The 27987-nt window shown below is 43.4% G+C and overlaps 1 protein-coding gene across 3 annotated transcripts; it reads right to left on the bottom strand.

The window, feature by feature from the left end:
- Positions 1 to 1734: 1734 nt before the first annotated feature.
- tmem260 (transmembrane protein 260) lies at positions 1735 to 26688 on the bottom strand. Of its 3 annotated transcripts, XM_062440206.1 has the most exons (17): positions 26552 to 26688; positions 26315 to 26427; positions 22899 to 22930; positions 21129 to 21280; positions 12717 to 12894; positions 12490 to 12603; positions 11983 to 12162; positions 11847 to 11887; positions 9869 to 9955; positions 8778 to 8886; positions 8316 to 8488; positions 7164 to 7335; positions 5966 to 6105; positions 5164 to 5340; positions 3982 to 4035; positions 3634 to 3718; positions 1735 to 3444 (listed from the first exon to the last, which is right to left on the bottom strand). In XM_062440206.1, the coding sequence occupies exons 2-17, from the start codon at positions 26421 to 26423 to the stop codon at positions 3184 to 3186; spliced, it is 2064 nt and encodes a 687-aa protein (XP_062296190.1). In that variant the 5' UTR covers positions 26424 to 26427; positions 26552 to 26688; the 3' UTR covers positions 1735 to 3183. The 3 variants fall into 3 exon arrangements, with proteins under 3 accessions (XP_062296190.1, XP_062296191.1, XP_062296192.1); XM_062440207.1 differs by lacking the exons at positions 21129 to 21280; positions 26552 to 26688 and having other exon boundaries at positions 26315 to 26386; XM_062440208.1 differs by lacking the exons at positions 21129 to 21280; positions 22899 to 22930; positions 26315 to 26427; positions 26552 to 26688 and adding an exon at positions 20445 to 20475.
- Positions 26689 to 27987: the final 1299 nt, after the last annotated feature.

Genomic DNA, 27987 nt, shown 5'->3' with positions numbered 1-27987 from the left:
TAAATAAAGGAAAGACACTTCCAAACAGCAAAAACACTTTGTCCATTTTGGCACAATTGACGCAAAGCAACACAAACACGAACACAATGGAGAGCACTACAAACACCTGTACAAATACACTCAGTAAACATACTGTAACTACACGACACACACAAACAGTGGCCGCCACACACTGAGAAACACACACATCAAGAGTGATGACAAACAAAAACATGAGACAAGTCAATCATGACATCCTGTCAACACAGACTGACATTAATGGGCCTAATTCTACCCAATACACATGAGTTAAGAGGGAAATATTTAAGTTAGCCAAAATAACAACAGCTTTAAAAATGCTACGAAACAGTTAAGACACCACTGGGAAGTGAATTTACTGCTATCTAAGAGGTTACAGTCAACCAACTGACAAGAGTTACCCGTTTCAGATAAACCTGCAACTTAGTACACTACAATAACAACAATCCCAAGCTAAAAATATGTGTGGAGTTCGGTACAAGGCATTGGCAACCTTGACAAAGATGGGTGGCACCTCGTAAACATCCTTGAAACAGGTTTCTCATGCTTAGGAAAGGGATCTGCAGGCAAAGTTTTTCAGAGTGTAAGATTCTGCAAAATCTGTGGCCAGCTCAGTATATCATGCCTCTCACACCCTCTATTCTCTTCCCAAACACTAACCAACACACCCCAACCCTCCGCCTCCCTCCACTCCAAGCTTCCATCCAGCCAGAGAGAGGAGAGGAGATAGGCCCAGTTGCTAAAGCTGTCTTTTCAGCCCCTGCTCCCGCTCGGTCTATCTGAGATACACAGCAAGCGGAGGTGTCGCTTTTCCGCTGGCATTTCGGACAGTATCTACTTATAGACGGGAGAAAAAGAGAAAAGAAAAACAGAAGGGGTATTATCAGGGAGGGATGAGAGCAGCAAAGGCATTTTGTCTTTTTATTCCCCTCCTAAGCCCTGGGCTTTGCTCCCAATCCGATTGGTCGATACGGCCAGGGATGTAAATGAAATGCAAAGAGGAATAAGGCTGGCTTCCCATCTCCAGTGTGTGCCCCCCTAAGTCCCCCACCCCTTTCTCTGTCTCACTCTGTCTTGCTATCTGGCTGTTTATGGTGTTGTGTTTCTGTCTCCCCATTCACAGACTTGATGCTCTCCCTGTTTCCGTCTCACCCTCACTCTGCCTCGTCCTCTTACACCACCACACACCCCAAGCTCCCCCCCTCCCTCCCTCCCGCCTCTCCTCTCTCGCTCCATCCCTCCCCTCTCCCTGGCTGGGCTCACAGCTCTTATCTCCTCAGACGCCCCACATTCCAGCGTTGCCGTGGCTCCCTGCCTGCATCCCTGGTCACGGCGATTCCATGGGTTCCCACAATCCTCGCAGCTTGCTGATTTAGGGTGGGCAACTGACTCTCAGAGACAGGGGAGAGGAGAGGAACAGAGGGGTTAGGGGAAGACAGGGTGAGAGGGGATGAGAGGCAGAGAGGGTGAGAGACAAGAGGGGGATGACAAAGGGGAGGACAGGAAGAAAGTAAAGTAGAAACATAAAGAGGGCACGAGACAAGAGACTGAAAACGACTGATGTAAACATGCAAATAGCAACATATGTAACTTAAAACAAAAATGCTTTAATAACAAGGAACTGTGACAGAAACTATTCTGTTATTAAATTTGTGACAGAGAATACTTTGTTTACTTTGAAAACAATGGTCCAAAATGTTTTTAAAAAACCCAGAATCTTTTATTGAAGTATTTAAATGGTAGAAAGCAGAGTGACAGTTCTTCCCTTTCTTTTCTAAGAAACTGAACCATCTGTATTACAGGTCGACTCTCATCATCCAGCCAGCTGACAGCCACTAACCAGGCCTGCAAACAGAGGGCAGATTACATTCTGAGAAAACTAGACATGCACTTACTGTCCTCTGCTTTCTAGCATCTCGAACAGCCGGCTCCTCCACCAGTGCTTCATAAAGCTTTTGACATCACACTGATTTGACCTCTGATTAATACATTTCATGGCACAACGCTCAATAAAATCAGCACTTTGTAACTGAGCTGTCAGATCCTGAGAACATGTCAGACATAAAAGGTAGTGTTCAAGTAACTCTGGTGTCACATTGTCTTTCCAGAAACCCTCACATGGCTAAAAGTCCATTTTCCTGGAAGCTGGTGGTTTCGTGTGTCCCTGCAGTTTGCATGACTTTGTGCTTGTCTGATGATCAAAGCACTTTGCTTTTCCGTGTGCCAATCTGTTTATTGACTATGTTTATATGTGGTTCCGGCAGGGCTTGGGAAGAGATTTAAGCATGTTCACACACACGCGCGCGCAGACATGCAAACACAAATCAACACACATGCACACAGAAACGAACCTCTAAAAGGGTCTCTGGCATTGTGACATTTCACATTTCATTTAAATCCATGAGGGATTACAGCCCTCCCGTTAGGAAGGAAGAGAGAGAGAGAGAGAAAAAACACTCATGAATCCATTAGTTTTAAACATTTAAAGGACTATCTAAGATAGACTGATGGATGGATAGAGTGGTGGGTGTGTAGTGCTGGTGATGTGGAGTGAGGACTGTGTGGCACAGCACAAGTCTGTCCTAGATTAAACGACGGCTCTAATCCCCCATTTCGGCCCCCTAAATTGGGTTTCCCTCAATCTCTGCCTTGCCAACCTAATGTGAGAAAAAGAGAACTAGAGCAGCGGCTGAGGCAAAATAATCAGCACGTTAAAGCTGTGAGAGCAGAAGAGGACAAAAAAAAAAGGAAAAGAAAGAGATGTAATGATAAAGCAATCGAATGGCTGAGTTTAAGGGGAGCACGCACAGCTTGATTGGGGTCAGTCAAGGCTTCCTGAAGTCAAGCTCTGTCCCTGGTCAACTGTAAACATTCATCCACTGAAGCATGGCTCAGTACTTTTAACTCCATCCTTAGCGCAGAGTTCTGTACAGACCAGTACTTCTGCATCTGATTTCCCCCTTCAGTCAAACTCCCAACTCGGAAGTCAAATTTGGCTAGTTAGCCAAAACCTTAAAGACCACTCCATCATTCCGCATTGTTCTGGAGCACCACCTTCTAAGCCTCAAAAGAGGCCTTAGACTTCGTCCCCTTCACCTCACACTTCGACTGAGCTCGTGGCACACTCTCAGGGTGCCAGCTCCCTGTAGGTCTCCCTGGATGTTGTCACGGGGTTTGCCTCCGGCCCTGGCGGAGCTTGTCTCTCTCTTTGAGCAGGTGAGTAACAGCCAAGCGTATGGCATCTGCCTGGGGATCCGTGGGTTCCTTCTCTAAGTAGAGACTAAAGTGCTGGGTGCTGCAGGTCAGCAGGCTGTCTGGACTGTAGCCCCGGTGACCTGAGCGGAGCAGCCTCTCACAGGCCAGTGCCAAGTTCTTGTCCCAGTTTGTAGGGTAGTCTGAGTGGGCCTCCACAATCTCCTTATACAGCTGCCCAGCAAACACACACAGACACATGCACAAAGACAGATAAAGACACACAATTATAAAAGCAGATGTTACCAAAAATAACATCAATAAAGCCGCTGAATATGCCATACTTTGCCTTGTGCTGCACTTTAATCTGCCCCATTATTATAAATGACAGTATTGCTGCATGTTTGTTAAGGTCAGACTCACAGTGTAAGACAGCTCAAAAAGGCGAGCTTTCCCCTCTCCCTGCATCCCTTCTGCCAGGTCAAACAGAAAGAAAGCCGTCTTCATCCTAAAACAAAGCACGCAGGCTCAGGGCTAAGTGCTGGATGGATGAGCCATGCAGATCCACACTCTCAGACGCACCACTCCAATGGAGTGATTTATGTAGATGCTGCCACCAAATAGAATGTACATGTAGATGCTCTACCACACAAGACTGGTTTATGGAGATGTTCTAGCGGGCTAGTATGCATCGTGACGCAGCTTTTATCTGCAAAGTACACAACCTCTCAAAAGAAGAAACCAGTGTCTCCTGTAAAAAGTTTACTGTACCTGGCTTGCCACATCTCCTCATTAGCCACATGCTCCCAGGATGCAGGATGGAAACTGTTCACACATGGGGGGAAAAAAACATTTCTTTATCTAAACAGCTTCAGGCATTCGCTTGTGCACAGCTACACTAACTATAAATGATTATTTATGTGAATATATTGTTCCACTCAACTGTGCAGGTTTTTGATACACTAAACATCAATGTTTGCTGCATAAACAGTAAATGACTGAGCAACAATACCAGCTAGCACATTAGACATGGAATAAAACCACATCTCCCTTTTTTCACTTTGTTGACTGTAAACACTTGACCTCTTCTTCAAAAGAATATTTTAGCAGGGTTCCCGAGCTAATATTTGGCTTGTGGGCATCGGCGGACACGCTTGTCGTGAGGGTGCGGGAAATAATGTCACAGTATTCAAGCCGTGGATATCTGAGTGAATGAAGGGCTGTTGGCAACAGCAACAGAATATGGAGCTTTGACTAATTCCACTTTTGACACAGTTATTGACAAAACGCAATAAGAAACTCATTATTTTTCATCTTCAGTCTCATTTCAAATGGCTGAGAGCCTAATGTCTTGCTCTGGTTGAATTCACAAAGAGCTGGATCACAGCATGGAGAACAGAGGACAACCTCACTGAGGGGAGCAATGTGAAGTCTGTGGAAGGACGACTGAAGCCTACAGAGAGAAGCGGCAGCAAGAAGATCTTTTCTGCTTTTGGTGATAAAATAACGCAGCTAGGACTCACTGGTTGGGGTTTATCATCTTTCTGTGTCAATATTTGTAGTTTTCATGCAAAGATCATGAATTGTTATAAATAAGTTGCCAAAGGATTTCATCTATTTTCTTAGCCAAAAGAAAAATCACATCTTGCCAATTTTTAACCCATTAAAATTCACTAACAGATTACAAACTCATGCTGTGCATTGTTCAAACCTCCAAGACTTCATTTCAAATTCTAGCTAAGATAATATCAATTACGATTGGCTGAAACTGAGGAAATGTTTATAAAATGATGGCCAAGACATCTACAATATTTCCATTTGAATGATTGGTGCAGCCATTTTTTTAAAGGTCAGAGTTGTGAATAATCTGACAATTCTGGTGAATAGTGGGGCATATGATTTTTAAGCCTTAAAGCTGTTTGACAGGAGAAAAATTGTTGTTTATGTGTGCACCTGTTGTGTGGCTCACTCCAGTTGTAAATGTTGCGAGTGTGTTGGGCCCACTTTTCAGGATGAAACTGCCTCTGAATGGGCACTAAGTAGTCACACACACCCAGGGGCCAGCGGGAAAAGCTACGTCCCCAGCTTGGGTCTCCATCAGACAGCCCAATGCAGGCAAACACCTCCCTCCTACAGAGAAACACAAACAAACAATCAGAGACATGCTTCATAAAGCTCCCTTTCTACAACTACCTCCCTTCCCTCTCTCACCCCTGATAACTGCTGCTGCTGAAACACATGTAGGCTAACTAAAATATATTTCCTCATCCAAACACCTTCGAGCATCCTTCAAACCATGTGCTGCTCACCAAAGGCTCAGGCCCTGAGGGTTAATCCCACAGGTCAGTGTTGCCCCGCTGAGAGACAGGCATGTTGGCCTGGCAAACACTGCCCCCTGGTGGGCTTGGTATTAACAGGTCTCCTGCCAGACTCGGTTCCTCCTGGAGGAGTGAGTGATGGGAGCAGGGAGCAGCAACGAGTGCGCTGGAGACTATTTAACCAAATCAAGCAGATTAGTCGACTTCTGTAGTTCATCAAACTCATTTTATGGCCTCAACAGTTCTATGGGCTTATCTTCTCCCTGCACTCACCGCAGTGTCGACCATTTCACTGATTTCACCTCATTAGATCACCCATTTGTTCATTTGGACCATTGTAGCTCTCTCAATTCATTCTTTCTCTCCATTTGATACCGTTTTATTTATCTGTTCAGACCATCCCTTTATTCTCTCACTGCTCTCTCCCCCTGACTCACTGTCTGTTGTGGGACAGAAACTGCTCCAGACTGAAGGTGTCTTTCCCCTCAGGGTGGAGCGGATCCCACCAGCGGCCAGGAAAGTAGACCCCAGAGTGGTGCTGCCCCAGCTTGGCCACATACCAAGTGTATGTCATCATCTAGAAAGAAGAAAGAGAACCACCAACTCCATTCAAGCCTTTGTATCCAGTGTGATTAGCAATTAGAGAATTACCACACAGTGAACAATCCAGTTAAAGAGAAGGATTTATTGACTATCTTACTAGCTTTCACACCATGTTTGACATTATAAGGGGGGTTCTGTCCTTACTTTTAAATGATTGTTTATTTTATTATTTATTACATTGATGTTGTAAAGCCTTGACACTTTGACACTTATTGTTTGCCAAACAACATGTATCATTTCCAAATTTCAGCAGGTCTTTCTTAGTTGACAAATTTCAGAGCTTATAACGTGAAAGATAAACAACATACGATTGTAATACATAGAGTACAATAATTTCACTTTAATTCTGTTTTTCTGGTTGTCCATTGATGATTCCTGGTTTTATTTTATTTTTTCATTATTTTCTTTTACTATTATTCTTTTGGCATTTAATTTCCTTTATCTGGTAGTTGAAGTAGTCAGTCATGCGTCTTTATAGGCGATTGGGCCCATTTAAACCTTTAGTTTTTACTGCTTGATCTTAACATGTTCAGAGAAAACCTTTCCTTGTAAGTAGGTTTTTGGTTCTGAAATGAACATGTTTTAATAGAGCTGGGCGATATGGACAAAATCAAATATGACAATGTTTTTGACCAAATACCTCGATATATCGATATTGCAGGGAAGACTATTGGTGCTTTCACAAAATATTTACATAATGAGAGTTTAATATAATGACTAAGTGGGTTAAAGGCAAATAATAGAACAGCTATAACAGTCTTGTTAGTTCAGAAAATAATATGACTTTACTGTAAAGCAGCCTATAAAACCAGTAAAAGACAACACCTATGTAATATCATGATATTAAGATATCCAATATCTAAGACGATATCTAGTCCCATATCACGATATCGATATAATATTGGTATATTGCCCAGCCCTATGTTCTAAACAAGACATCATTCTTAGATTTGCTTTCTAGTAACATCAAAACCTAACCACCACTGTTCTGAACCCAACATAACAAGACATCAGAGAAATCAAAGCTCTGACCTCCTGATCGACCAGGCATACATCGGGCCTCATATCCTGGCAGTAGTGTAGGTAGCGGAGGGAGTTTCCTGGCAGATCTCCTCTGGTCAGGATGATCGAGTCTTTTGGGATCGAAGCTAAAAGCTCACTGCCGAACCTCTCCACCACACTGTTTTTGCTCTGATCACATTCCCTAGGATCATCAGCACACACACTGTCACACTGTGCAGCATCATCAAAACAGCAGTTGTGTTTACTTGCTTTTAGAAGGGGTTGAGTGGATCCTTACCTTTGCTCAGAAGTGTGTGTGATGTGTTTAACTGTGCACATGTAAGTGTGTCCCTGTTTGTAGGTATGCTTTCAAGGTGCTCTGAGGCTAAGTTGTCAGTGCCCCCACTCCTTCCCCTCTGCAGAGCGCTCTGGCTGCCTATCTAATCGTGGGGAGACAGGTGTGATGGGTCTGACAGCACAGGCCATGCTCTCTCCTTGATCAAAGCTGCTCAGTGATGGCTGTCTGGCACTCCCTGGCACTACGCTGGTGTAATCTGCCTTCTCGGACAGCTAACATCTCAGACTGAGCTCTGTGAGTGGAATCTATGTGCTAACCGTGCCTCTCTTTAGCCCCTACCATGGGGTGAGCAGAGTAAAAACCTGACATGTGGAGTTCAGACCTGCGGTATGAAGCGCAGAGGAGAAACAAATCGGGTTGACTCAGGGAATACTTATGCATGGGGATTTGAGAGGGAACTAGAATGAGAAGAGTTTTTATTTCACTTTAACTTTTCTACACTGAAGTAACTTGGAATATAGGAGTACTGTAAAGTAAATGTTGATCAAATTCATAATCAACTAACCTCCAGCAAGTATTTACACTGTTTGTACACAAAGTGGCAGCTTTTTTGAGAGGGCCACCACAAAAAACACAAAACAAACAAAACAAAATCTACAAAAGATTAATTTGAGTTGAGAAACTGATGATAAACATGTTTTGCATGTTTCCTCTGCCAGGCTGAGTGTTCTGTGATTACAGTCTGATGTTGTTGCATCTCTCTGCTTGGTGTTACAAAACTAAAGTTATGTTTTTTAACTTTTAACTCAATTTACTGACTCAACTTCATGATTTTTTAAAAATCACATCCTAAACCAAGTACACTAACTTTGTGTGTTGCCCACCTGTGATTGGTGTGCACCATATGCGCCAACAGAGTCATGGTGAGGACCCAGCCTGTGGTCTTCCACAGCCTCCCGTGGCCCAGCCTCCTCTCCAGCCCAGTGTGTGTCCTGCTCAAGCCGAGGCCTGCCAGCACACACACTGCAGCATCACTCTGGAGCCAGAAACGCTCAACCTGCAGGAAGTGAGCACACACACACAAGTGATTCCTGCAGCTTTTTTCTCAACCCAGTCCCAGGTTCACTCATGGATCCATTCCAGGATTAGCTACAGTAGGTACTAGTGATTAAGTACTCTAATTTCTGAAGGTCTGTTCTGCCTGTATGGATGTCTCATAAACAGAAAATTGTGCTGCGATTGCATCTATAACTCAGTCTATAAACACATGTTTACATGACTACAGGTAAATGAAAACAACAAAGCAGAGAGAAAATGGCAAAAAGAGTTAAATTTAATAATCTCACCACTCCAAGCAGTAGAGGTCTATTGATGTCCAGGTTGGCTCTCCAAGCAAAAAATAGTGAGTAGACCAACATCATGGCGGTGAACAGCCAGGACACTGAGCAACACGTCCTGGGACAGGAAAGTTATTCACATACTGCATTAAAATAATACAGTACTTTCATTATCAGCATACAAATATTGTAGATAGTTATGTCCATAATGTTAGTCTCTATCTGGTAACTTAAAAACATAAAAAATATTTGTTCAGCATACAAATATAAACGCAGGGATGGAGATCACAAGCCTGAGAGCAAATGTATACAGGAGCCAGCTAAGAGGTGCATGATTGATTTTCTAATGCAGACTGAGTCATTATGAGCTGGTGCCAAGCACTGAATCACGTACTCATTACAGTACAGCTGTAAAATGTACTTATACACTAAAAAGAAAACACGCTACCCTTGTGGCAATAACAAATCATCATCTGAACCTGAAGAGACACTTCCAAGTCAGAGAAAAATACTTTAGATTTTCCTGCCAACAGATTGATCTGCTGGCTGGCCACTGACGCTCTGTCAAGCTTCCCTTTATTTTTGTTCCTCTCACATTAAGCACAATAGCTTAAAAGGAAATGCTTTCATTTTGGCATCCTATAAAATGACCTTGCTCTTTTTCATCTGTGTGTTTTTATAGCCACGTTTATCAAAGTGTGCCCCAGGAGAGGAGGGAAGCGGGGGGTGGCCGATGCCCATACAGAGCCCCAGGGTTTCACTAGGCTTTATCAACTCCACCCCACAGACCCCAGCAAAGGTACCAGTGTAATGAATGACTGGATCACACTGCCACATGCAGATACATACAAGAAGCGATTTACTTGTACACACAAACATGTTTTTGAAAATCCAAAATACACATCAGCCCTTCTTGATTTGACTGTGGAGCGTCACGACAGCTTGACAGTAAGGTGCCTCAGTGTTTTTTTGTATTTTTTTTTCTAAGATCAGCATTTTGTCAGTGGTTTTGTTCGCTGTCTTTTACTGCAGGGGATTAGATTTGTGGTTGCTGAGATGTGAGTGTGACAGAGTTTTGATGTGTTGCATCCTCATCCTACCTATCCCAAGAAGAGAGGAGGAGGCCTGTTCCTGCCAGCACCAGAACAGGAAGGGAAAGGTCTGCCAGGCAGTGGTCCAACTGGGCCCTGCGCAGACACAAGCACACATATAAATATATATGATGGACACCAAAGACAAGCTCAATTACTCTCCCTGCTACTGAACTCAAGGACACCAATTATTAAATGCCCTCCATCCCTTATCAAAACAAACTCCTTGGACTCTGCGCTCCTCCTTTCAATCGGATTGACAGATACGAATGACTGTGTCATCCACCCCCCGCTGCCCCATCCTCCCCTAACAGCGCCTGTCAGTCACAGAGCACTTGCTCAGAGCACAGAGATAGTTTCCTGCCTCTTCCTTAATACCCATCTCTATTTGACAGCTTATTGAGTCTCTATATCTCCCAATGTACACTATGTGTGAATGTGCTCGCGAGTGTGTGTTTGTGAGTGTGTGCGTCAGCTTCTCCAGCGGGTTTACGTCTCCAGTGCGACATGCCTGTCATGTTCGCCTCTCTTCCCGATCTTGAAGGTGTGCTTGTCCATCAAGCAGCAGGGGTGATGGGAAGTGGTGGGTGCCAGGCGGAGGGGGGGCTGGTAGTGGGGGGTCTTAAGACGCACATGCACCCCCCATCCCGTCAGCTGGTGAAAGATACCACGAGTGGGATGACTGCAGTGGTGGTGGTAGCGGGGAAGCAGGGGAGAGAATCGGGTGGAGGAAGTGGGTGGGTGGGGTGCTGGAGTGGAAAAATACAATTTCTCCAGCTCTATTGCAGTGTCTGTCATCACAGCTTGTCACGCTTAAACACCAGAGCTGAGTGATCATTTCAAACTGCTGGAGAAACAGAACACAGCGATTTGGCCCTCTAAGCAGGTTCAGTTCTGCTTTGATGGGAGAGTGGAATGGGTAGAACAAAAGCTGCTGGAGAGAGAGGGGAGAGAGAGAGAGAGAGAGGGAGACAGAGAGGGAGAGAGAGAGAGAGAGTGAGAGTGAGAGTGAGAGTGAGAGTGAGAGTGAGAGTGAGAGTGAGAGTGAGAGTGAGAGTGAGAGTGAGAATGAGAGAGAGAGAGAGGGAGAGAGAGAGGGAGAGAGAGTGAGAGTGAGAGTGAGAGTGAGAGTGAGAGTGAGAGTGAGAGTGAGAGAGAGAGACACAGACACAGACACAGACACAGATTGGTGTCTTTGGTTAAACTGGCTGTGTAAAACACCAGAACCAGCATGAAGAGTGGGTTGGGTCCTCCATCTCTCTAACCACATGCTCTCACTACACCTCAGATCAAACCCCAACATTTGTCTCCAGTGTTTCGTACTACTTACTGTTTCTATTACATCTTAGAATCAACAGTCTTCATAGTTACAAAACACCACCAAGGGCAAATAAAATGCCCAAAATCAATCATGCTAGTGCTAAAACAAGGAATCAATTAATTGATGAGTCAACCAACTTACAGACATTGAAAATGAATCAACAATTTTGATAATCAATTAATTGTATAAAAAGTTGTATAAAAAGTCATACATCAAGCAAAATTTAAACACATGCTATTTTCAGGTTCTTAGATGTGGTTTATATTATAATTATATTGTGTTTATCTCTAGGTTTTGGACTGCAAAACAAGCAATTTGAAGACTTTACTTTGGACTATAGCAAACTGTAATGGCCTTTTTTTAATTTAATTTAATTTTGATAGACTAAACAAATTGATAACTTCAATAAATAGTCAAAAGATAAATCAATAATTTAATTATTGTTGCAGTTCTAAAAAACAAAGACAGTTTTATTCTCAAATTCAATGTGGGATATGCAGACCAAGGAGATGAAATTCAACTTCAAAGAAATGTGATTCAATTATAAATACAGCAAAGTATCAACTAAGTACATGCAATGAAAAAGTTTTGTTCAGTATTTCAAAGTTCAGTGTTCAGTTAAAAAGACAGATAAAAAAAAACAGAAAGAAGGCCTCACAAACTCACTTTAACATTGTGGTCAGGTTCACAGAGATATCCGTCTTGGCCTGCAAACACAAAAAGAGAAGACAGAAAGGAATGAATATTAATGACATATTACAAAGAACTACCGAGTGTTTACATAGTAGTAAGCGGCACGTACCAGACTGAACGTGCCATATTCAGCCCTCAGCAGGTGGGTCAGCAGGCCTGACAGGGTGGTTTGGTCCCCCCAGCTCCAGCGAGCTGTGTTGAGGTAGGAGGAGATGGGCAGGTAGATGTACGGCAGAAAACCCAGCAGGAAACACACTCCCAGAGACACAAGGCTACGCAAAGACAGCTCCTGTTGAGATAACACGGATTACACTTTCCCCAAATTTATGTAACATTGATCAACATTCAACAAAGCTGCATCTTCTTTGAACATATCTCTGTCAGACACTACTCCCAGGTTTCATTTTCTTGGACAAACCATTTTCGTTCATACAGGTACACATGTATCTAGAAGTATTTCTACTTTACAGTCTGTAAAGTCATGTGTCAAAATGAATACATGGAATCTGTGATTATTGATTGTATGTAGCTGAGCTTACGATTGATAAATGCCAGTTTTATTGCCTTTAAAATGTGTGTCTATTTGAGCTTCTATAAATAAAGCCCTAGTACTTACCCTGTGAGAGTGGAGTCTGTGAAGGACCCAGGGAATGACGACCAACACATACAACACTAGGGTGTGCTGGTTACATAGGCCCAAACCACAGCACAGCGCCCCCCAATGTGAAATCTGACAAGGGCAAACAGTCCAGTACAGCACTGTGAGTTCAATCTGAAGTTATCTTAGCGAATCATATGAGGAACAATCAGAGGAAAAATGAAATGATACAAGTCCCTAGTTACCTTCCTCCTCTGAGTGGTGTTTTCAGCAGAGTGAAAGCTGGCCGTCAAGAAGAAGAGCAGACTAACAAAAAGGTTGTTGAGAGTGAAAACCTCCGCAACCATGGACCACTGCCAGCTCAGCCTGGACACAGCAAAGAGTCCTCCAGCCAGTACTGCGCCAGGGCCTGGACCTGCCAATCTGACAGTGATGGAGGAGAAGACCACATTATTATATTATCATAAAGATCTGTGGCTTTGCACACAAATCCTGCAGTATCCTAAGTTTATTTTAAATCACATATCTGGTTCTAACCAAACTACAGATTCAGGCACAGCCTGGTCACCTGAAAGGCTGTTTTACTTTAACAACTCAACAATATTCTGTCTAAGAGGTCACTGCCATCATCAAAATCATTTGAGCTAAAATGAATCGGGAAAACATTTTAAAATATTGAAATATACAGATCCTAGTCTAATTTTTGTTTTGTTTTTAGTAGATTTTAAAGTGTTTTTTTCAGCATTGTATTTGGCCTAACTTAAACTGCAGTGACACAAAAAACAACAAAGTCAGCAGCTTCACACAAAATTAAAATACTGCAGTCAAAAAAGCCACCGCTTCCCCCAGACTAATTTGGGGACCCATTATAATCTCCCTGCAACCCAAGTTTACTTCCCGGACAAGACCTTGAAAAACACTCTCGGTGAATTGGGCCATTCACATATCATGAGAAGTCCCTCCCCAGCAGCCGGTTGATCTCGAGCAGACTGGCACAGAAACCATCATGGTAGAGATAGCACTTTATCCTCAGCTTCTTAAATATAATGTGTGCACAAAAGTTTTCCCCCTTCCTCCTCTCCTGTACTGTCTCCATCTCCTTTGCGGTAATTGAAGCAAACTTGGGATAATCTGTCATACGCTAAGACCCACCACTTACTAAAATGAGAGACAGAGGGGGAGAGAGAGAGAGAGGCGACAAATGATGGGGAGAAGGGAAAGAAAAGAAAAATAGTGCAGAGAAGTGTGCGTTAAAGGGGTGAGACAGTGTGCGGGATGAAGGATGAAATATAGAAAAGGGAAGAAAAAAGTTCAAGAAGAGAGAGGGGAAAAAAGAGAAAAGGGAGAAAAAAAGCAGCCCAGTCCCCGGCATGCTGGCTCTGAAATATGAGCAGGCTCGACAATTAGGGAAGTCAGGCAGTATGGCCCTTTCCGCCATTGTGTGGAGTGGCTTAGAGTCCTCATCAGCCTATCAGCTAACTGACAGGCAGAGAGCTGCTCTATTCAGCACCGCAGATACAAGCTGCAGGCCAAACGGCTGCCAGGTCCCTTATGACCCCACAATCCCTTGCCGGTGACAGCTTCAAGCTCCATAGCAAATTAGGCGCTCTCACATTACAATCGCAGAAGACAGATTCCATTAACGGTATCTGAAATTGAGTAGAGAGCAGGCCCGTTATCAGACCTGACTCATAAGCACCACCATTAATCACAAGGCATGATACCATTTATACATTTCCAGCTCTCTGCCTGCCGCTGTGATAGTCAGCCACAAAAGGCCTGATGAGACTTAGGCTAGGGGAACAATGGAGCTTTCTGAGGAAAGCGCGGTAAATCAGGAAAAAAAGGAGAGGGAGAGCGAGAGGAGGGTAGAAAAAAAACTCTTGCTTGCTGACTACTTCCCCCTTTTTTTCTTGGGTTTTCTCTCTCCTTCTCTCCACTATTTTTCCTCTGTGTTCACTGTAAGGCGAGCTTGGTGAATGAGTATGTATATAAGTGTGTGCGTACACTTAAAAGAGGGGGGCGGAGTGGGGCGGCTGTGTTGATGGGGCGTCTAGGAGTGGGTCTTAATAAGAGATAGCAGCGTCTTTCTCGCTGCACCGCTCCAGGAATTAGTTGTAACTTGAAGGAGGGATGAAGAAGGGTGGGGGCAAATGGGGACTTTTGTTGAGGTGCAGAGACCCCCCGCACCCATAATTTTACCTCCCTGCATGACAATTAACCCATAGCTCACACACCTAGCAGGGGGGCTGGTTTTGAGGTAGCACAGGGAGCAGAGCAGTCATGGGGGTCCACGGACAGGGTTATTACACCAAGTCTGTTCTGCCTTCTGAAGCCCCGCCTGATAGTCAGGCAGCACTAGTCACATATTCAGACACACACACACACACACTCTTCTTCTCTGACTTCTTTATTCTCCCTGAGTGGCTGACAAATCTCTCTGTTAGAGCTTGTCAGTCCGTAAGAGCCCAGTGATGTGTGTACAGTGCGGCTGTAAATGACCTGTCTGTCTGCATGGGACCACCTGGGTCCTAGTCAGCCTCTCTCAGCCTCTCCGCAGCTCATTCTCCTGGCTGGCTGCTCCCAGGGCGCACAGATAAAGCAGGACACATTCTGACACCAGTGTGGCCGTGTTCCCTCTTATCACCACTCAATGCGGGTGCAGGATGCTGCTGTGCTGAAATGTTGTGGCTCAGCGACAATGGCCCGGTTGAGACGTGGTAGGAGTGTAACACAGCTGACAACGAAACTATTCTACCCTGAACTGATACAACCCTGCCAAAATGTCTATGTCATCACTTGGGTAATTAACTGAATGACAAATATTACACATAAAGTCTGAAATGAGGCACAAACTTGGAAATACTGTGACTTAGAAAATTACCAATGAGTCAACTTTTTTTTCTTAGCTAAAAGTATACATAAGGAAGAAAAATTTGAAATTAGTAAAAAAAAAAATAAAAAAAATAGAACATTTTAAAACAATGTTACACACAGGTTGAAAGGGAAAGATTAAAGGTAAAAAAAGTATAAATGACAATGATACAACAGGCTCTGGTAAGCAGTGTCCCATTCAAGGACACAACAAAAGCTCAGTACAATCACTTTGAAGTGTCAAAATGGGACCTGCCTCATTTACACTCTCAGCTCTACAGTACAGGCCAGAGACGTGCCAGCACCAGTCGCCTGTGCTAAATAACAGCACACAAAAAGCCTACACCAGCACTCTGCACTGAATGAGGCTTCACAATGGCGCTGGCCAAGGGAGCCACTGTCACACACCACCCCGGGGACTAGACAATACCACAGCTGTGCCATCGCGGATCAGCACTGTACTGTTTTCTAACCGAGTGGTGGTTTGGGGGAGCTGCGTTGGAAGAGAATCACACATTCCTGAAGAGGGTAGAGAGCCCGTAGAGGAGGTGGCCTGCTCGAGCTGAGGCTGAGGTTTCCAGCTGGCCCTCGATGACACCCTAGGGCTCTCCTCTGGCCAGGACACCAGGCAGGGTACTTAGTAGCTATTATACGACAGTGGTAACTCTCTGATGCATTGCTTTGAAATTTCAAAGCCAAGCAGCAATTGATATACAAATTCAAGCATTTAAATTATACAAGATGTACAGTATGCCAGGAAATCATAAAACCTGCTAAATCAAATACTTCAACAGGTTTTAAAGTTAGTTAATGTGGATTTACAGCTGTGCAAATATTTTTTTATTATTGTTTATCAACTTTTGGTGGAAATATATCATCACAATACAATCATGTTGTGTTATTATTTTAAAGAATGCTTTAATAAGTGGCACTTCGAAAAATGTAGTTCAGGATAGTTCAGTTCACAGTTATATAATGTAGTCTGAAACAAACTGGAGGCATGCAGTTGGAAGTTGGAAACTGATATTTACTAGACAGGAAAGACTTAACAAAAGCTGCTATTGAGTTGCATTATGGGAAATGTAGGATGCAGTGTACACTTGACACTAAAAGTCAGGATATCGCTACCTTAGCTGCTTTGATTTCGATGGTTCTTTATGTATGCATGTATCCTGTGTGAGTCCCCAATGTTGTGTAGCTGCATTACTAAATACCTGAAGTGTTCCTTTAAATCAGTTATTTCTAGCAAATATCAATTAAAGACTAACATCATTATACTACGTTATCAAGGTTTTTATTATAAAGTGAAGAGCACAACAGTGAAACATAATTTCAATGATATTGATTTCAGCCATATCACCCATCCTTTTAATGGATATATTACTAATATCAGATCATATAGATCATATGATCTTGAACTTTTTAGGGTGATCAGTAAATCGAATTCCTTTTTTTTTTTCGTGTGTGTGTGTGTGAAATAATCCTCAGAAAGAACCAACAATAATCACTAAATTAATATTGCATTATCAATATTAAAGGTAAAACAAATATAAAATAACCTTTGATTGTTTTCAGTATTGAATCAGCATCTTTTTTTAACTAACTGACTTTCAAAAACTATACATCTGAACCTGGGATGCCACAGCCTAATTTTAGCCCAATCACATAACCAGGCACTTCACCGTCTTCCCCGCCTTATCCGGAATGTGTAGAAGGATACTGTCAGTACGAACAGAGAGGAGGGTAATAAGGGTCCCAGCTCTGCTGCTTAGACACCCCTCCTCCAGGAAGCGCTCCAGTGCTCCAAGTGCGTGTAAAATTAATCACCACAATTCTGCTCAAACAATGCAGCCACTGACATGACAATTTCTCCCAGAATGCCATCTTAATCTCCACCCAACACACAAAAAATTACAGGAAGAGGAAAAAAAAAAAAACAATTTACAAAAACCCTGTGTTTATGCAATTCACTGAATGCCATTTTTATTGCTGCTTTTTCCAACAAAGTCATTAGGCACACACCAGTGATACATAAATGTTGCTGTATAGATTCCATTAACTAATTCTGGCTGAATTGTAATTGCCGAGTCTGATCCGTCTCTGTGCCTGGTGCCTTATTAAGACTGCCTGTGGTGGGTGAGGAATGTAATATTGACGTCCGAGGCAGACACAATCTCAGGCCCACGGGCGAAAGGAATATTAAACTGGTACTGTATTCTGCTGTCTATCTAGCCCTCCTCCCTCCTCCTCTCTATCCACATCCCGTAGCCAGTAATGAAGAAATAACATCTTCATTAGACATCTGTTTAACTGTATTAGAGGATGAGTCCTGGGGGAACCATTGGTCATGCTGAGAATGGGGGAAGTAAAAGGGGTCTGTTGGACTACAATATGACGGGTGAGATACTGCGGAAATGGAACAAAAAGTCCAGAGATTGGGGCCTTTTAAATAGACAACCCTAAAATTGTCTTCTGCATTTTCAGAAGAAAACAGCAATGGGTGCATTCTTTATTGCCACTTAGGAGGAAGATTTTATCTGACCATAGCAGATGTGAAAGGGAGGGGCAGTCTTGCCACCTGCAGGGAGAGGCGAGTACATTATCCAACAAAACTGCTCACCTGTTTCCAAGATCACAAATCATGCTAAAAAAAAACCATGCAAGTGGCTGCAAAAAAGCAATCCACCCCACACATTGCTCCTGCCATGACCCCAAAAAGATAAATGCAACCCCACCCCTGTGGAAAAACAACCCGCCTGAATGGGCAGAGTGAGGAGGAAGAGGGAAAGTGCCATCAGCACCATATGGTGGAGGTCCTTATAAGGAGCTGAAGACACAGCACAAGGCAGGGGATGGCACCATGCCCACCCTCCGGTAAACTGAGGTATCAGTAGACCACAAGGGCCAGCTCCTGATGGGGGAGCCTCTCGCAGGTGTGTATTTTGTTTCGAAGGCCGCCAGAGAAAGGGGAGGCCAGACACGTTTGGTGTGATTCAACTGTCCCGTTATGTTATCATGTGATCAAACTAAAAGTGCTGATGACTGAGCGTTGTGCAGATGTTTTTCTGCTCTGATAGCTGTCATCACGCTAACGTGTCTGTTCCTGGTTTCTTGGGATAAGCTCGGAAATAGAGAGAGATTCCTCTCAGGTAGCAGAGATTCAGAGCAGCTTTAGTAGATAAACTGAAACGAGAGAGCACAGAATACCGAGCTGTCTGGATTATCCTGCTATGAAGGGTGCCTTCCTGTAGAGACTCATGGCTGAGGCCTTTAGCATTCCACGGGCCAAACGTTTCTTTCTGACAACCTCCAAGTGCAATCGATAGTAATTATCATTACGTCCACCATCCTCAAAGGCTTGTCAGGCCATGGTGTGAAAACATAACAAGACATGCAATTTGGCCATCAAACCATATGATCAAGCCAAGAGAACTGTAATCGACAAATCAAAGGGAGGCCAAGTGCTACATTTAAACTTATGCAAGAGAGAGAAGTGGCTTCCAAGCCTATCAACTTACATTCCCCCACATTAAACACGGCAATCTGGCCGACTAATTTAAATTGATACATCAAAGGCTTGCCATGTTGGGTATATTCCAGATGAATTTCAAGGTCTTACAATTTACTATTTGAGAGAAACTGCCTTCAAGTACCCGTATTAACTTCAATATATTTTATCATCTGAAAATAATGATACAAAGCGATGATTTGTTTGGGGGGAAAAAGTCTACTTCTTAGCTGACGCAAACCTCCAAATAAGAAGTAGCGAAAAAGTTTATGTGGGCCTCAAAGCGACACAAGTTTTTAAAAAAGACATTAATTATGTTTGGGAAAAGACGGCAAACTGGTGTCACTGCAAGGGTAGAGCAGGTATGAATATGTGTTAAATGGTCAGTTTTGGCATTTCATCTGAGGGACTGGCCTACTCAGAGAATCCCTGCCAGGTTCTTGGTGTGGTAAAAGCACCCAATGTCATCCATGCCATAGCTGAGAAGGAGGTCTTGACATCTGGAAACCATCTACCCCTGTCCTCATCTTTTAGCTCTCTCCACTCACTGGGCCAACTCTGCCAGCTGATCCAACAGCTACAGGCTCATTCCAAACTAGGCCCTGTACCGATAATAACAAAAACCTTTTATGCTTATTTTTCAAATTGAAAGCATAGATTATACATTTATACTTAAGAGCTTATGTGGTGTGACTGTGTACTCTGGCTGAAGTCCTTGCTACCCATCAGACCTTGTTGGTTGGATGGGTGGGGCTGGAGGTCCTCATAATGACTTTTGATTTGACCATAATCCAAAATTGGATCTAAATCCCCAGAGATTACAAACAGGGCTACAGTTAACATGCACACTGTGAGCCAAATATCACCCAGACTGCATGGATATTTTCTGGCCTCAAAATAGCTGTCTGTATATGTCTGGCCAAGAGCTGAGTCCAATCCTCCAATTGCAAATGCATTAGGACCAGAGGGGGTCAAAAGGGAGATAAAACGCTTTCTTCCACTCCTCTCTTTATTCTTTTCCTCTCCACTGTCCTGTCCTTTTCTGGGCAGTGTGGTGGTAGCTGGCAGGTTTTGATTCACTTCTGAGGATCAGTAAGGTAGGGTATGGTCTAAGGCTGATGAAGTCTGGGCTTAAGGCCAGTCCCCAGGGGAGCCCTTCCTGCACAGTCCCTGCCCTACTCCAGCAGAGCTGACCCTGTACCCTGACCTTCTCTGGACCACCTGCCACCTAGTACAAACTGGCCAAGCACAGGAAGTAGGCCCTGTACTGTGCACCTGGGAACACACACACACACACGTAACTCCTTTTTCACCTGTTTCCCTCATCACTATCAATGAGTCCACATAGCCTGCCAAAGAGTACAGCAGGAAGAAATTACATCATATTCAACAATTCCTATTCTAGGAGAGTAAATTCGAAATGCCCCAGTATGCATAAACAGTGACAAAGAGAAAAAATGTTGACACTAAGCTGCCACCAACAAAGCCATGTGGAAAATTACTAAGATCAGCAAAAGGGTGATGTAAGGTAGTCCAGCCATCCACGCGAGATAAACACACACAAAGAGGAAAGGGGTAAAATACTCCTTACATGATGGGGTCAGCAGCAGGCAAAACTGCAGGGTGGTACACAGCAATGCAGAGACCGTAACCTGTGCTCATGACTGAGCGAGGGGAGAGGTGGTTGAAGAGAGGAGAGAGGGAGGAGCGGAGTTAGTGATCCTGTTCCCCTCAGACCCAGGAGGCAAGAAGGGGGAGATTAGAAATCGTGCTATGTCAGGATTGGGAGCATGCTGGGCAATGGGGGGGCCGGGGGAACGGGGATGTCGGGGTGGGGGTTGGAGGGTGCGATAATTGTGATATACATACACACACACGCGCACTCACAACGGGTGGCTGATGGGTAAACAGGCAGGGCAGGGTGGTGGGAGGGAGGACGGCTGCTAGGCTCTGCTCCTGAATACTGAATAGAGGATCAGGGACGCCACTGCCAATCAGTCAGGACCCAAAAATACCATCCTCTGTTCCAGACAGCATCAAGATGCAAAAAGTCAGTAGGGGAATTTTGAAAGACCTCCTCCACTTAAAAAATGTCTCCTAATATTACTCCACTTGGATGATCGACTTTTACTACACAAATTGATTAGAGTGTGCTCACGAGAAATTTTTTCATTTCATTTTCTATTCAAGCATGTTCCCTAAAGTCAAAGCACAGTGATGGCAGAGCAGAAGAATTACACAAATACTCTACATGGCAATATTTTCATGTGCATACCTGCAGACAGTAAAGCAGAGGGCACCACAAGCTGCAGCCCCCAGCAGGCTACTCATCAAGTTGGCGCTGTGGGCTGGCGAGAGTGAGGGCAGAAGACACATAACCAGCCGAGCTAGTAGTGTGAAGAGGGGGTATCCTGGAGGATGGGCCACCTAAACACACAATGACAAAGAAATAAATCTAAATCCAAAGACACAGTAAGAGATCAATCACAGCACGTAAACCAGGTATGATTCACTGAAAATGTGCTTCAGCAGGCAGCAAGCAAAGAGGGCAGAAAGTGCAGATGTTGTACTTATTTTTTAAACGATATAGTGAGCGTATAGAGAGTGTAAGGAACTTGGGACAAATCCAAGACAGACTTTATATGAGGTGACCACTGAGCGAGAGTGAAACACATGGTGTAAGGGTGTGTTATTTTCACTCGTCCTCAGTGACTGAGTGGCAAATCTAGCTGCTATTCTGCCTTCAGTGAGTACCAGTAGTGGTGTGCTATAGACCTGCAGTAATGGAGGAGAGTCAGACACATCCGCCTGGTCTGACCGCAAACTGACTCTGCTATGATACAAGAGCCCTCTTCCCTCTTATTCTCTGTCTCTCTTCGTCTTCTCACTACTTTTCCTCTGGCCTCTTCCCAAGGACAGTGCAGCTCCCTAGAGTCTGTGTTAGATCACGTGGTGCTCGCCAGCCCCAACCCCCAAACCACCTCCGAGCCACAGTCATTCTCGCCTGGGGGATCTCGGCAATCACAGCAATTAGCCGCTAAGTCTCCTTCACCCAGATAAGGGCTCAGTCATTAAACACAGACTCATTCCCTGGCACTGATAACACGAGCCATGCAAGCAGGGAGAAGGGGCAGCTCTTCAAATGAAGACAGAGCTGAAAGGTGAGTGTGTGACTACCTCACCGGTCACCTCAAATGCAGCAAATGCTCCTTGGCTACATTCAAACACACAAAAAACTTATCTGAGGGAGGGGTTTTGGAGTAGAACATGTAGGTCAGGAGAGGCTGAGGAGTAAAAGAGAAGAAGCAGAGAATAAGAGAAAGAATAAAAAGCTCAGCAGGCAGCTTGGTGAACTCGGTGGTAGCATCAGATTGGCAGGTAACTCCACCAACATAAGAATGAGTTATAAGTGCATGCAGGACGGACTGTATGGCTGACAAGAGTGGACAGACACACAACTAAAGGACAGCTGAGGGACAACGGCCAAAGGGAGGAAAGGGAGGCAAAACTCTAGAGCTCTGGGGATCAGAAAGGGGGGGCCAGCAGCCTGGGGCCCAGGGACGGCCTGCAAGGCCCTGGGGAGGCCTGAAAGGCAGACGGGTAGGCCACACGGACTGCAGCACTAACGGCAGGATTACTGGCATAGTGACACCGACACAGCCTCCCTAAAAGGATCACAGCGGCGTAATAAACTTTATTAAATAATAAAACTTATTATAACTGTTAACCCGATTTAGTTCATTCTTCGCGGCTTACACACACACACAAAAAAGAGGGGTGGATATAATAAGCCTTATACCGTACATAAGGCAAAGCCTACAAAAGCCATCGCCTTACCATTGACTTTAATTGGATTTGAAAAACGGGTTGCAAATTATAGCATTCTCTACTTGCAACTTAGTAAAATAAGTGTATAGAAAAGAAGGGGAAAAAACCTGTGGACTGAAAGTAAATTAATCTGCTTTCTGCCCATGCTTAATTAAACTTCCTTAATGCTTATAAGAGTTAATGAGTGAATTGATTAAACAATACAGCTAATACTTACCCCCAGCTCACAAGCAGTGGTGATCAGTTCTCCTGTGGAAGAGAATAGGGCAGGAAATTAATGTAAACCCAATAATTATTATTAAGAGACAAGTCTGCTCCCAAAGTTTTCCCAAATCAAATACTTGCACTGGGGTTTTGCATTAATTTGCCAGGATCAAAACCTGCAAATCTTCCCAGTGTGACATTTCCTAAGCGGCACGCTCATTCTCTTCATCTCTCGCTTCTCCCCTGATGCCTCCCTCCCCTTCTCCAGCACATACACACAGATATAAACACACGCACACAAACCATTAGACTCCCCTTCCAATGCTCTGTCACACAAAGACACACATATGCTGATCTGAGAATAATGCTCCCAGTCCCATCCTCCCCATGCATCAGGGTCCTTTCCCTTCCTCTTTCTTCTGCCGCTCTACGTGCCTCTCGCCTGCTCCCACACTCCCAGTGTCTCAGTGTCTCGTTTAGTCCGTTGGGCACAAACAGAAAGGCAACGTTGGTGACAGTCACAGAATGAGGTAAGCTGTAAAAATAAGAGCCGGTTGCACAATTTCTTGACAAGCTCTGTGTGAGGCGCAGCACAAAGTGAAAAGAAAACCCCTAAAAGCTGTTTGAAGAAGCTTTAATGTATCTGGGCACAAACCCATTTGTGCCAGAATACACCCAGAGCGTTTCAAATTATACTGATTTCTCACCCAATGTTTGCATCTCCCACTCATGAAAATTGGAATTTGGTTCAGATTAAAAGACATTGATAAATGTTTGGGTTCAAGACAGCTCCCTCTACTGGTAGTAGGTGGGTAGTCCTACATCTCCTCCATCCAACAGAGCCAGAGGAACAGTGGCCTCGTTTCCTGCATCGACACGGACAAAGATACAGTCTATTACTTTACCACCAAACAAGCTAAGCAAGATACACTACATGCAGGCAAGGAAACTAATTACATTAAATAGATAAGTAAAAGGTTTTTAAATTAACCTTTTTAGAAGCTTTGGATTAAAATAGATGGCTCTCTAGGGTTACACATCACACTGGTTCACAGCAAATCAAACATTAAAAACAGCAACTAAGTATAGCTGTTAAAATAACGAGCTGTTAGTTATTTTAGTCAGTGAGCCAGTGACTGTGAGTGTTTTCACAAATTCAGAATATACAAAGAAAAACTTACATCTGAACAGCAGGAATGCCAGGACACCAAACATTACAGAACAGAACGGCAGAGTTTCTGATGGCATTGGCTGTCTCACGTATTTTGCAACCTTGCCGATACACTGAATTATGATGCCTAAATTTCTGCCACATGAGGAGCCCTAACTCTTATCAGTTTAATGGACCATGAAGTCAGAACTCCTCCACCTGCACAGCTTAAATGTTTTCACAGCTCCATTTCACCTGGCATGAGCCGCCAGCTACCTGCCATCATTTTACATCACACTTTCTCATCCTTCATCGGTTTCTCAATTTCACTCATTTTCCCTCAGTAGTGGCACACTTTTACACCATTCAACACAGAAACTCAAACTAATACTGAGCCAAAACATCCATCTCGGTGCCACATAGATGCAGTTTCTGCAGCCCCAATACTAAAAAGGGAAAATATTGACTCAACGGGGTAGCAGCAAGGGTGCCAAGACTCTTTGTGATAGTGGAGCATGGGCACCCACACCAGTCTTCCCATAATCCCCATCATTTCCACACTCCACATTCCTAGACAACAGCGTACCCGCGGGGCTGCGCTCAAGCCTCTCCAGGGCACATCACACCTAAAGAGATTAGGACACAGAGATGGAGACCTGGAGAATTCGGAGGGTGTTCAGCTGGCACTATCAGAGCGGGCATCCTGCACCGTCCCTAAACACTGTGGAGAAGGGGCTGGCCATTTTTTCAAAAGCCTCGTTCGCTAGACAGCAGCACAAGCAGCCGGGCTACTCAGCGCTCCAATTGCCTGCTCTCTCCTCATCTCTGCTAGCTCATATCTGGCCGAGCTTTTCATACGCTCTCATTCTGCAAATGTGCATTCCCTTTTCGCAGCTCGTATGCCAGAGTAGTGCAAACCTAACAAGCAGAGCCTTCATGCCCTCAAGTCCACATTTACAAGTTTGTAACCTAGCTATCACTTCTAAACACTGTTTGTAATTGAGCAAGGCATTCCTTCATAAACTGCATTACAAGACTGTTGGAAAACACATTGGCCCACACATGTAAAGGTACTGAGTGACATGTTAGTCCACTGTTAAAACTCCTTAAAGAACAGTGAAAACTTAATTTATACAGACACACATAAAACGTTGTTTTGCATTACAAATGCATTACAAATGGTGTTTACATTGGCCCCTATGGCAGCGCAGTGAGTAAAAACAATGTGTTGGCATTTACAGTTTTACTGTTCTGTTTACAGCTTCTGAAAAGAGTGAGACTTTAGACAATGTAAATGTTCTAACAACTATATAAATGCACTTTCAATGCAGGTAAGATGCAATGCAGACTGATCATATGGACAAAATTGTCATTGTGATCATTCTCATAGCACAATCTACAATGATATGTCCTGATGTCTTTCAAACGAAGTATGTATTCGTATGTATTCGTTATAAATATTTGATCATATTTAATCCTGAAACAACAGTTTAACATTTCAAAGAAATCCATGGTCACATACTTCATGCCATGACAAGTAACACCAAATTACATCTGAAAACCTATATCTACAACATAGAAAATGAACTATAAAGTCCCATCAGGACAGAACTGGCAGAAAAGTGTCATTCTTTCAGTGAAGACATTAAACACAGTAAAAAAAATAAAGAGAGATCAAACAAATCACAAATTATTAACAATAATAACAACAAAATGTCAAAATCTCATGCTATGGTGATAGCTGTTTGTTCATTACGCATTGCACATATTCAAAAAAGACCTCTTGTATGACTTCCTGTTCACCTGATGTATTCTACAGTGTCAACAAATGTCTATTATCTCGGATGAATGTACTCTCCAGGGTAAATGCAATGCCTTTAACATATAATTCTGCCTTTGACATTTTGTCTTCTGCATTAACTAGACGGGCACACTTTCATTCACTTCATCAAACTTAATAGTTATAAACTAAATTTAAAATTATCAACATCTGACCTCAACTCACTATGAAGCTGCCTTTCCTTTAATCATTTGAAAATTGAATTTTAAAAGCTAAAGTTTGTGGGTGTTAGAGTTGTATTTCTCTGAAAGCTTAATGCTTGTCAGGTTTGCACAATTGGAGTCCTTTTTTAAAGCTGATTTACCTGCATGGCTCACAGATGTATTGAACACCAGCAGCACCACGGACAGCTACACCAGCAAGGCTCCATATGATTGGTTGTCCAGCAACACAACAAAACCACGTGACATAACGATAGCATTAGCAGGTTAGCACCAACCTGAGTCTCCACCGGGGACGGTCCTCTGCACACAGGGCACATACAGAGCGGCGACACAAGCAACCGTAGCGCCTGTCAGTATCCAGCTTTCCCTCTGCTCCGCAGACATCGTCCTTTCAAGATAAAATGAGATTTGTTTTAACACATAAGTTATGTCGACTAACTAGCGAGCTAACGTTAGCATCCATACATGTCAAGCACTGGAGAATGTAAATGTGACTCTAATCTATCACTTACCTGAAGACCGGTGTCAGACTACAGCTGAAGTGAAACTCATATGACACCAATTAATAATATAATATCCTAGAGGTTTTGTTTATGCCGGCATCACTTGAAACGCTTCTGTTCCCCCAGAAGTAATGTAAGTAACCTGATTCACGCCTACCAGCTAATCTCGCGATACTACCAAGCGCGCCGTTCTGAAGCAGCGGTTTTATATCATGGGTTCTGTTTAGTGACACTTGGTGGCATTGGTTTTTGGGATTACTTATACCCATTAAGATTTATCATTTAAATGAGACCAGGGTTATGACTAATCTAAATGGTTGAAGAACAGTAACCTTCTTTTTCGGTTATTTTCTGTTTATTTGTTCCATTTTTGTTTCTCACTATAGGCCTACAGTATTTGTACATAGTGAATGATTTATAATGCAAGTTTTACCAACTGCTGTTTCCACAGACAAAAATAAACTTTCAGTTTTAACTTTAACGTTTCAGAAGGATAATGGAGAAATGGAAATGTGATCTTTTTTATAACAGCAGCTCATTCTGCTGAGGAAAATCATGTAATCATAATTTAATCAATTATATTATGATTGTGCATTAGTGCACTGAATTGTGAAAGAACACTGTGCAATAACAATGAAGCACTATAATACCCACTGCCCCGAAAAATAATAGTTTTTCAGTCAAATACAAATGTGCAATATATTTGACTCATTACAACAGACTATACTGTACATAACTACCAACTACGTATAAATGCACAATAGGCCTCATTCAGGTTTGTACATCTTACTCAGTGGCAAAGCTCCAGATGGTGTTCACATCTGGTTTTACGGCTTGGACCTAAATGTGTGCGTCATTCTGTTTTCTATTGTTCTGCTGCTGATGCAGCCGAAAAATGTTTTCACACTGGAGCTGTGCTGCTGTTAGTAATGCTCGATGCATTACAAGGGGTTCAATACACAGGGCCAGTTAAGACTGTTGACATTCCAGGTAAACCCAAACTCAAACATAGCTGCCTGCCTTACCTGATTTGGAGCCTCGTAGCCCTCTTTAAACTCCTGGGAGTTGATGTATGATGGATGGCTTCATCTGAACTTTCTAACAGCTGTTTTATTGTGGACACCCTTTCCTAAAAACACAGAAAATGTTTTTTCTTTTTTCTTTTATAAAGCTATTTGCAAAAGGAGACACTTTCAGAGCTCCCTCTGACAAATGACATTTAGATTTTGTAGTAAGAGTATCATAATAAAGCTGTCAATGCACCTGCTGCTAATACACAATTAATTGTAGCAGGAAAGCACTAGATTATGACTGAAACAAGATACATGCACCCATAAATGTCTCACAAGTGTCCATATTTCACAGGTTGAAGGGTGACTGTAATAAAGAAATTGCCCTATTGAACTGATAATAATCCCAGCCCACTATAAATGAGTCTGATCCCT

This window comes from Scomber scombrus, chromosome 19 (assembly GCF_963691925.1).
Source record: "Scomber scombrus chromosome 19, fScoSco1.1, whole genome shotgun sequence".
In the NCBI taxonomy this organism is placed as follows: domain Eukaryota; kingdom Metazoa; phylum Chordata; class Actinopteri; order Scombriformes; family Scombridae; genus Scomber; species Scomber scombrus.
Note: the sequence above shows the minus strand (reverse complement) of the source record. Positions and strands in the feature narration are given on the sequence as shown.